Source organism: Camelina sativa, chromosome 15 (assembly GCF_000633955.1).
Source record: "Camelina sativa cultivar DH55 chromosome 15, Cs, whole genome shotgun sequence".
Lineage (NCBI taxonomy): Eukaryota > Viridiplantae > Streptophyta > Magnoliopsida > Brassicales > Brassicaceae > Camelina > Camelina sativa.
Genome location: NC_025699.1, coordinates 6,133,345 through 6,144,869, shown reverse-complemented (window position 1 = coordinate 6,144,869; position 11,525 = coordinate 6,133,345). Strand labels below are relative to the sequence as shown.

The following is an 11,525-nucleotide window of genomic DNA, read 5'->3' as shown; positions in this document are numbered from 1 at the left end:
CAAGAAGCAGAACAGTGTCTCACTGTCAACCGCTGAGGCAGAATACATTGCCTTGGGCAGTTGTTGTACACAGCTCCTGTGGATGCGTCAAATGTCCTCTGACTATGGTATGGATTCTGACACTTTGTTAATTCATTGTGATAATTTGAGTGCTATAAACATCTCTAAGAATCCTGTCCAGCATTCTAGAACAAAACACATAGATATTAGACACCACTTTGTTCGTGAACTTGTTGAGGCGAAACTGATTGAGATAGACCATGTGAGCACTGATTTTCAATTGGCTGATCTATTTACCAAGCCTCTGGATTTCAACAGATTCATAAATCTGAGGAAGTCTATTGGTGTTTGTGAACTCTAACTTTTTTCTCTGAGTTGTGTTGGTCTAAGACAGGAACTGGAACTAGAACAGATCATAGAAATCCTGGAATATATAGAAGATCAACATCTGAAGAAGTGTGGGAAATAGCTGCCTGTCATGCCGGTCTATCCATCCTGTTAAACGTTTTCATGATTAAGGAGGTCAAAGAGCTGTGAAGAGACATGCACAATCATTCGAAGGTTTCACAACCTAAGAAATGATGAGTTCCAAATCAGTGGCTGACGCAATCTAATGATGTCACTGAAGCTCAAGATGCTGAAACAGTCATCATAAGGCTGTTTGATAAAAAAAAAAAATAAAAAAAAATAAAAAAATAATAAAAAAAAAAGGTGCTCTTCAAAGAGATGAACTCCAGCTGCCTTAACATGTTGGGATGGATTGTAGACTAAAGGCATGCCAGTGTGAAAGACTACCCACATGCAACAGTCCTCTGATCTTCGAAAATTCAAGAGGTTGTGATAGTTTCTGGTGAAGGTTCTGAACAAGTGGCTGATACGACAAAGGTCTGGTTAGTGTTCTGCACTGTTTAATGTTGAGTAATAAAAAAAAAAAAAACAAAATATTTAATGCTCATGTGTGTTTAATTCTCGTTCAGGGTCCCTCATGAATCTATCATTAGTGGCTGTGTGTATCTGTGTGTTTGGTTCATGAATCTGTTAATTAGGACTGAAAAAGGAAGAAGAATGAGATTTATTGCATGAATATTAACTGTGATTGATTGAATTAACGATTAAATGCAGTCAAATGAGGAAATAGATGCAGTGTACACTAATGTTTAATTAAGTGGTTTTAGGAAATCCTTAATGTTTTGGGCCGAGTTTGGGCAGCCCACTGAAACACACGGAGGTGTATAAAAAGGAGCAGCTAGGGTTTTGGCGTTTTCCTCATCACCCTTGAGATTTCAATCCTGTGTCGATTAATCTTCTGCTCAAATCTCTTCTTCTCTGTTCGATCAACGCTCTATCAACGATGAAGTCCATCTTTAGTGGTTTCCACTATGACTCTAGCTCAGATGAGGAGCTTCACACCCCACCGTCCTCGTTGCCTCCGCCCACTCCACTGGCTCCGATCGATCCCGCGACTGCCATGGTGGTTTACCAGCCTCAGGAGGAGTCCGTAGCTGCATCTTCGCCTCGGGTGAATCAAGTTCCCTCGCCCTCTCACGGGAACCAAGAAACTTGCGACTCTTCGTCTTCTCCGCCGAAAGAGGTGACGTCTCAATTTCCGGTCGTCGATCTCACTGGTGATGTCCCCGTTCCCACGGTGTCGAACCAGGGAATCTCGTCTCGTCTGCGTAAGAGACAATCAGCTGCGGATACAGATGGTCGTGAATCCAAGCGTCCGTCTCTTCGTAAGGACAAGGGTGTGTCCTCCTCACGCGGTGCATCGTCTAAGGACTTTGACACAAAACGGTTCATATCTGCTGAGGCTGCTCGACGGTATGGTTTCTTCACCTCTCGAACCATTGCTGCTGAGGTTAGCTATACTCAGGGAGTAGGTGTTTCTACTAGGGAGTTGCTTGAGCAAGTTGGTCTGTCAAAAACGGTCACCCAAATTGTTCCCTATGATTCTGAGATTGTTTATGAGTTCTGGGCGAATCTTCCTACAGTCAAGGTTGAAGGAAACTCAGTTGATGTGCTTGTCAGAGATTGGATGTACGAGTTTTCTCCCAGCCGCATCAATGCTCTGTTTGGTCTTCAATCAGTTGATATTCGTGAGCAAAAACTACAGACGGCTGCAATCCTGGAGGAGGATCTCGCACTCTTTTTGTCTGGTGGTCAAGTGAAGACTTGCAAGCAGCTTGTATCGACGGCGATTAAGGACCCAGTGATCAAGGATCTGAATAAGATTTGCTGCAGCAACTGGTCTCCCACGGTGAATACAGGGTACATATCCGCGAACAGAGCCATGGTGATCTACATGATCATGCATCGTATTCCCTTTGATTTTGGGAGAATGATCTACGAACAGATCATACAGTTGGGTCTGCAAGCTCAGTCAGGATTTCGTCTACCTTTTCCAAGCCTTATCCATCAGCTCCTTGCAGCACAACGCCCTGTTCCGAGTCTTCAGCAACAAGACGTGAAAAAGACAAAGGGGAAGCAGACTGTGTCGCGTTCCGCTGAAAAGACTGTTCGTAGGGGTTCATCTGCAGAGCGCAAAGCCATCCGGTTGGCGATCAAGATTCTGCAAGATGCCTTGGACGCTGGTAAGTTGTTTCTCACTTTGATATTTGCTCCAGTTTCTAGTTTAGTTTCTTGGTATTTTTGACTAAACTGTGCCAAACAAGCAGGGGGAGATGAGTCTGATTCAGAGGTCTGAGGGGGAGGTTAAGCTATGGGGGAGCAGTTGTTATCGTTGAGAATTGTTTTTATTTGGTTTCATGTGGTTCTCCCCTGTTTAAAATTAGACTTATTTTGTTTCTGTTTTGGTTTGAACAATTTATTTTATCAAGACTTTGTCGGTTAACCGTCTTGTGTTGATTGCTGGAATATTTTTGTTGGTACGGTTGTGTTCTTGTCTTGGCTGTGTTTGTCTGTGCATTTTCAGGTTTGATGTTGCGGTTGCTTGTGTGGCAAGATTCAGTCAAAAAGGGGGAGATTGAAAGTGCATCAGAGCTCTGAAAGTGACAGGAGCTTGCGGAGTGTCTCAGAGCGCTGATATGCTGACGTGGTAGTTGAGCTGACGTGGAAGAAGATTATGGGAGTCGTGATAAGGAGCGTGAGAAGAAAGGAAGAGGAAGATCAAGATATACACGAGAAGATTGAGAGTATATTTGATCGAGAGGATTAGGGAGGATATTTCTTAGGATAAGGAATATTTCCTTTTAGTTAGGGATTCACAAAGATCTAGGTTAGAGATCATTTGTGAAGGGTTTAAAAGGACGAGGGCTGGCCGCAAAAAGAGTCAGCACTCGTGGGATAAGTTTGAGAGATTTGTAAACCTTCGAGCACACAAAAAGAGCTTTGAAGGTGAATGTGTTTTACTCTTTTAGATCTACACAGGGTGTTGTGTTAGATAGACAAGAGAGTAGGCTTAGATTCATAACTTGTAAAAAGGGAGTTTTATAAGTTTGAATAAAAGTGTTTGCTTGGCGCGTTTCCAAGCAATTTAAGTGATTGTTGTTCTCTATACCTTTACAGAGATACTCTCTAGGGTTCCGCTTAAATCTCTCAAAGCAATACGATCAACTTGTAAAAATTGGAACGGTTTATCGAAAAATCAGATTATCGGTAAAAAAGCAGCAAGGAAGAATCAGTTGATGGGGTTCCTGATGATGGATTATAGCGTTTTTTCAATGAAATTTGATCTCCAAGGAATAAGGGGCGATTCTGTTAGTCCATCTGTGAAGCAACTAAGTGTACTCGATCAGATAAAGGTAACTGAAATCCTTCACTGTGACGGCTTATTGCTGTGCGTCCTCGAGGACAGGTCGAGGCTCTTGTTATGGAATCCTTATTTGGGCCAAACCATGTGGATCCATCCCAGAAAATTTTTTGACGTCTTGGACAGGTATGCTATCGGTTATGACAAGAACCGTAACCACAAAATCTTGAGAATTTTCGGTGAGCAGGAAACGGTTCTTGGTTACGAAATCTATGATTTAAGCTCTAGTTCATGGAGTGTTTTTGATGTTACTCCCGACTGGGAGTGTCAGATACCCTCTTATGAACGCAGCGTTTCCTTGAAGGGACATGCTTATTTTTTGGCTGAAATCGTGGGTGAAAGCATGGTTACCGATATCTTAGTCTATTTTGATTTTACAACAGAGAGATTTGGACCGCATCTGGTTCTGCCTTCTTATGATTATCACCCTGTGTCTCTATCTTGTGTTAGAGAAGAGAAGCTCGCTCTGTTATATTATGCCTGTGAGATTTGGATTACGAACAAGATTGATCCCTATGAGGTGTCGTGGAGAAAGTTACAGTGCATTGATCATTTACTTGTCCTATATGGTGGTAGTTTTCTCATTGACGAGGAGGAGAATGTTGCTGTGGTTTTTGATCTAGATAACGAATATAAAGGGGGACACCAAACAGCTTATATCACTGGACAAGATGGCTACTACAAATCTGTGAATCTCAGAGAAACTCGGTATTTTAATACACCTTGTGGCGAACCTGTAGCTGTCGCACCTGTGTGCTCTTCTTATGTTCCAAGCTTAGTGCAACTCCAAATCAACCATCCAAATCAACCAGCCGGGCAAAGAGAAAGAAATTCATCTTTAGTTACTTCCATGTATAATTTGTCTCTTTCATCATCATCTTTTTTTGAACAATTACTAGTTTGTGTTTTGCTACTTATCATCATCATCATCATCATCGTCTAATAAATAACTATCGTCTAATAAATAATTATTCTGAATCATTTTCTGTTTATATCAAACAAAAAAAAAGTAGGCCTTTTTGGTGTGTCTCCATCTTAGCTAGACAACCGAAAATTTTACGTGATAAAGTTTGATATAAAGCTAGCCATTGGGCTAATCATATCTTACAGTATGTATTTTATATCACAAACTCAAATAATGATAATATATCACTAATCTTCTTTTGTTTCATTTCATTGGCTTTCAGCATGTTCTTTTGAACAATTATTAACCTGTGTTTTGCTATTTATCATCTAGTAAAGGAGTCGGGTTTTGTATGTTTCATCCTCTTTTCAATTGTTCATGTCAAAAGGAGTCGGTTCTTGGTTATATATATGGCAAAAAAAGACGGAGAAGTTAACATAAACTGATCAGTGGAGTTTTACGGACCAACGGATAACGGTATGATACCATTACTTATGAAGTAATTTTGACAGGAAAAAATGCTCTAAACTTGAAAGAATGTGAACTCAGACGAGCTTTTTCTCTTTGAACAAATTAAAGAGCATCAAGTAGNATCTGTGAATCTCAGAGAAACTCGGTATTTTAATACACCTTGTGGCGAACCTGTAGCTGTCGCACCTGTGTGCTCTTCTTATGTTCCAAGCTTAGTGCAACTCCAAATCAACCATCCAAATCAACCAGCCGGGCAAAGAGAAAGAAATTCATCTTTAGTTACTTCCATGTATAATTTGTCTCTTTCATCATCATCTTTTTTTGAACAATTACTAGTTTGTGTTTTGCTACTTATCATCATCATCATCATCATCGTCTAATAAATAACTATCGTCTAATAAATAATTATTCTGAATCATTTTCTGTTTATATCAAACAAAAAAAAAGTAGGCCTTTTTGGTGTGTCTCCATCTTAGCTAGACAACCGAAAATTTTACGTGATAAAGTTTGATATAAAGCTAGCCATTGGGCTAATCATATCTTACAGTATGTATTTTATATCACAAACTCAAATAATGATAATATATCACTAATCTTCTTTTGTTTCATTTCATTGGCTTTCAGCATGTTCTTTTGAACAATTATTAACCTGTGTTTTGCTATTTATCATCTAGTAAAGGAGTCGGGTTTTGTATGTTTCATCCTCTTTTCAATTGTTCATGTCAAAAGGAGTCGGTTCTTGGTTATATATATGGCAAAAAAAGACGGAGAAGTTAACATAAACTGATCAGTGGAGTTTTACGGACCAACGGATAACGGTATGATACCATTACTTATGAAGTAATTTTGACAGGAAAAAATGCTCTAAACTTGAAAGAATGTGAACTCAGACGAGCTTTTTCTCTTTGAACAAATTAAAGAGCATCAAGTAGGAAAATATATGAGACGCAAGCAAAGTATCCAAGAAAATTACTTGAGCACTTGGCCAAAGAAGAAAGCAGTGAGTGAGTGTCATACAAATAAAATAAAGCAACACATTATGTTTGTAGCACACAAACGAAACAAAAGCAAAGAGTGGACAAATGAAGACGTACGTTTGCTTAGAGAGAATTGTAGTGAGATGCTAAATTCATTTTGTCATAATTAACATACATCGATCCAACATTTTGAGACCCATTAAACAGATAGAAAGCAAAATATTCAAACAAATCAATCACAGAGAACAAGCATATTCAAACAAAGCTTAACAAGAGATTGCTAACTTAAAAACATGATTGAGGCTTAGAACTAAATTAATACTTAGGTTTCTCAAGACAGATTCATCCAAGACCGTTCGGGTCAGTTTATGTTTGATTCAATTCGGTTTGGTTTGGTTGTAGTTTAGTTCGGTTTAAAAATAAAATAATGTAACAAAATAAATTAATTAAGATTTTATAATATTTAATTAATCAAATAAATTAAAAAATCTAAAAAAATAAAATAAAATTCCTAATATTAAATAAAATTAAATTTATATTATTTATATTTAGTTAATTTTATTAGGAAAATTAAAATAAAGTAAAATAGAAACCAAATACAAGTGGTAATAGTTAAAATCACATATTTATAATTTTAATAATATTATTAATTAATTTAAGAAACACTTTTTATAGGAAAAAGGAAAGTAAATTATATATTACAGAAGCTGGAAAGAAGGACGAAAGAGATTAGAGAATGGACGATCTTCCAAGGGACTTGGTAGAGGAGGAGATACTCTCTAGGGTTCCGTTTACATCTCTCAAAGCAATACGATCAACTTGTAAAAATTGGAACGGTTTATCGAAAAATCAGATTATTGGTAAAAAAGCAGAAGCAGCAAGGAAGAATCAGCTGATGGGGTTCCTCACGATGGACAATAGCGTTTTTTCAATGAAATTTGATCTCCAAGGAATCCACGACGACGACGAGGACGACGATTCTGTTAGTCCATCTGTAAAGCAAGTAAGTGTGAGTGGGAGATACCTTTTTTCGACGCAGCGTTTCTTTGAAGGGACATGCTTATTTTTTTGGCAGAAAGCAGGGTTGCCTGGACATGCTTAGTCTCTTTTGATTTTACAACAGAGAGATTTGGACCGAATCTGCTTCTTCCTTCTTGTGATTATTACCCTAAGTCTCTATCTTGTGTTAGAGAAAAGCAGCTCGCTGTGTTATATCTTGACGATCTTCACTGGGAGATTTGGATTACGAACGAGATTCATCCATATGAGGTGTCGTGGAGCAAGTTACACTGCCTTAATCATTTTTCAATTGACCTAATTGGTGGGAGTTTTCTCATTGACGAGGAGGAGAATGTTGCTGTGGTTTTTGATCTAGATCACCTATATAAAGGGGGACACCAACAAGCTCACATCCTTGTACAGGATGACTACTTCAAATCTGTGAATCTCAGAGAAACTCGGTATTTTAATTAATTAAGGATTCATTCTTTCCTTAGCCGCATGCATCTAGCTAGCATCCGATTAGTCCAGATTCCAGAATAATTAAGGGTAATACATAAGTGTAATTTTTATAGCTAAAATGGCAAAAGAGAAGAAGAAGGAGAAGGTAACATAAAGTACTGATCATCAGTGGAGGTTTTGTGGACCAAACAATACCATTTATTTAGATAGTAATTTGACAGGAACAATTGCTCTAAACTAGAAAGAATGTGAGCTTTTCCTCTTTGAACAAATTAAAGAGCTCCAAGTCCTAGTCCTCCTAGGGGAAATTATAGCAAAGGATCCAAATGGAAAAAGTATACAAAAATCCGGCAAGCACCAACGCCAATCCGTTATCGACGTCTATAGTTCCCAAGATGCCAAAAAGAGCACATAACCAACCAAAGAAGAGCGTGAGCAAAGCATGTATCATCTCCATCCTAAACTTATCCGATAGCTGAATAAGCCCTATCCCTCCGGTGAACAACGATACGGTGAATAACGACACGTACAAGGAAAACGGCTTATTCTTCGTCAACAGGACATAATTTATCGGCGATGAGAAGAGTAGGTACATGGAAATCTCCGAGAACACAACCTGAGGAATCCTCTCTCTAGGTGTAGTAAACTCCTTGTACCAAGTGGAGGGAGGATCGGTGAAGAAGAGATATCTGAGTAGCGTCACTGCGTAAAACGTTGTGACACTGACCGCGCCGTCCCTGAGGAACCGAGACAACGATGAAGAGTCTCCAGGTGGCCAGAAAAGATTGAGGGATATGTAGAGGCCAAAGAGCGAGAGTAGAGTCGCAACATACCATATTCCTCTGCATACAATCACATCTCTCTTACTCATCATCTTCTCCATTATGTTTCTCATTTTCTTCTTCCTTTTGGGGTTTCGGAGATCTAATCTAGGGATGATGAACTAATATAAGGGTTTTTGACTATTATCCGCTACTCAAAAGATTCTTCAAAATCACAATTAACTATCAAAATCAGAACAAAATAAAGAGACATATTAGTTTGTTAAGATTCCCAAAGATTTCTATTTTCCAAGAGCTAGCTTTCCCGTTGGGATTTTAGAAAAAGAAACTTGTTCGTCAAGTCATGATGAAAAATACATTGACATTAATTAAGCATTTGAAGGCCAAAGAAGAAAGCACTGACATTAAACTAAAGCAACACATTATGTTGATAGCACACAAAAGAAACAAAAACAAAGAGTGGACAAATGAAAGACGTTTTCTTAGAGAGACATGTAGTGAGAAGCTAGATTCAATTTGTCATTCTGATACAAGAGAATTTGTTAATTTAACAACATGAGTGAGGCTTAGAACAAAGTTCTTAGGTTTCTGAAGACAGATCGACATTCTGATACAAGAGAATTCAGTTTGCAGACATATCTTCTGAAAACATAAGAGCTTTGTTCTACTTTACTCCAGGCCATGTATCTCTCTCTCTCTCTCTCTCTAATAATGGGCAAAGTGTTCTTAGAGAGAGTGCCTTAACGCATTTTTGTAGCTCAGAATTTTATTTGCTTTTTTTTTCCATAACCTGGGAAGAAACATGGGTATATTTGAGAATGAGCTGAGATGCTATACAAATTACTGATACAGTACGCTTTTTGAAGTAGTCATACACTCCAGTTTGACTATGTTCTTTAACTCGTGGTTGAACCTTTGATACACTTGTTATACACGTCTTCTTTTGACCCCACGTTAATTACTATTATCAATAGAAATAGTTTGATATATAGTAAAAAGAACTAAAGCTACACAGAGTCGTTAGCTTCTCTGTCACGTTAAAATAACTGAAAAGGAAAAGAAAAAAAAATTAATCATATAAGAAAAGAGAAAAGGAAAGTAAATCATATACGTAAAAATAAGGTTTTGGTCTCTCCTTATTGGTTGATTTTCATTTAATGATTTTTTATTTTTTATTTTTTTATTTGCTTTCTAATTGTTATATTTAAGAACTAATTAACACAATACATTTACATCACACATTAAAATTAAAATTATAACTGAAAATAAAATAAATTATGCATTAATCATATTCTATCAGTCAATTTTATTCAAACACAATAAATTATAATTGTAGTTCTCATAATTCTAAATTTAACTTTTATTAATTCTTATCTTATAAATAAGCATTCTCTCATTCTCTCATATTGGCATTCTTTTACTTTCTTATTTTAACATTCTCTCATTCTCTTCCACAATTTTGTTGTATGGGTTACAAAAAAACAAATGAAATATCATTGTAAAATTTTAATGCTAAATTTTAATTTTAGAAACTATATGATACATTAAAACCTCTATAAATTAATACTTTATAAATTAACAAACACTAGAAATTAATAATTGTTGCTAGTCCTAAGTCGGACCAGTGTAAAAATAACAAAATTTGATAAAATAATAAGATAATAATTCTTTTAAAATTCCTATATAAAATATGGTCCCAATAATATCATAAATTAATAATAGTGTAAATTTATATATATATGCTGATATAATAAAGTATGCTTCTCCTAAACTTCATATTTATAATACAATTGTTATGTTGTATCTTCAAACCATAATGATATAAAATATTCTAGAACGTTTCATAAAAATAACTAAAACGTTTTAAAGTTTTCAATTTCTAAATATGCATCATTTGCATTTTGATAGTTTGGTAGGCTATTAAAATATGACAACTGACAACGAAGAACAGAGAAGACAAAAGAATTTTTTTGTTTTCTTTATTTTTTGTTAAATAAATAAATCTGAACGATTTGCCATTTTTTATCCCTCAAAAAAACAAGACTTTTAAATTGTCACATCATAAATACAGATAAGGGTTATATTGCGGGTGACTTTTGAGATCATAGTATTGACCTGCATTTATTTGATGTGGAGGGTTTTCTTGCAAAAAAAATTACTTGGAGGATTTTTTTGCACAAAACCCATAATAATATCATAGTAGTGTTATCAATGAATTTAATTTAATATAATAGAACATGTTAAAAATGTATTAATATACACTTAGTTGCACTTTTGTAACTCTGAAATAGTTACCTTTGATACATTGATTTCTGTATTATCTATTAAAAAAATATATATTTCACTATAACCACTATGGCATCATATTTCAAATCTCACATAATTTTATAAATTCTACAATATCATTATTTTTTCCTTGATTTAAACAATGATATCTTAACTTAATAAAAGTTTTAGTTTATTTGAATAAGATATACATGTAATATATGATATATAGCTTAATTATTTTTTCTATATGAAACATTGTCATTTTATATAAATCAAAGTCCATATACAATTAAAGACTTTAAGATAATAATCTAATAAAGTAGTCGTTGTTTTTTATTTTATTTTTATGGAAAATATATTAGTCTAATAATCTATTGTTAGACTTACTTAGTTATATATGTAAGAAACACTGCAAACCTACTATTTATTATTTTGATTTTTTCTTAATTGAAACATTTTATATTTCTTTAAACTATCACCATAAATAAATAAAAAATATGCATAACTAACACCACAAAATAAATTTTATGAAAATAAAATATATATCACAATGATTTTGAAATATAACTACAACTACAAAAATATATGGCATATGACATATGGCATGTAACATACAATATTACTTAATTGCACTAAATATATCATCAAACTTTTTTTTGATTTTTTACTTTATTTAAATTCATACTAGGTAGCTTTTAAATTTTGATATACACCAAAAAAATAAAATAATAATAATATATTAATTTATATTATTTTTCAAAATAGAAAAGCCTTTATGTAAGAACTCACCTTGGGTAACACCTAATTATATATTACGTTACAGCCTAAAAGCGTAGGTGTTTACAAAAGCTGGAAAGAAGGACGAAAGAGATTAGAGAATGGACGATCTTCCA

At 35.3% G+C, this 11,525-nt stretch overlaps 2 protein-coding genes across 2 annotated transcripts; one reads left to right on the top strand and one right to left on the bottom strand.

Annotated features, from left to right (window-relative positions):
• LOC104748175 (F-box/kelch-repeat protein At3g13680-like) lies at positions 3,645 to 7,223 on the top strand. The gene is made up of 3 exons (XM_019236675.1): positions 3,645 to 4,520; positions 6,975 to 7,124; positions 7,197 to 7,223. The coding sequence occupies exons 1-3, from the start codon at positions 3,645 to 3,647 to the stop codon at positions 7,221 to 7,223; spliced, it is 1,053 nt and encodes a 350-aa protein (XP_019092220.1).
• On the bottom strand, positions 7,771 to 8,477 carry LOC104745623. The gene has a single exon (XM_010466916.2). The coding sequence runs from the start codon at positions 8,475 to 8,477 to the stop codon at positions 7,881 to 7,883; it is 597 nt and encodes a 198-aa protein (XP_010465218.1). The 3' UTR covers positions 7,771 to 7,880.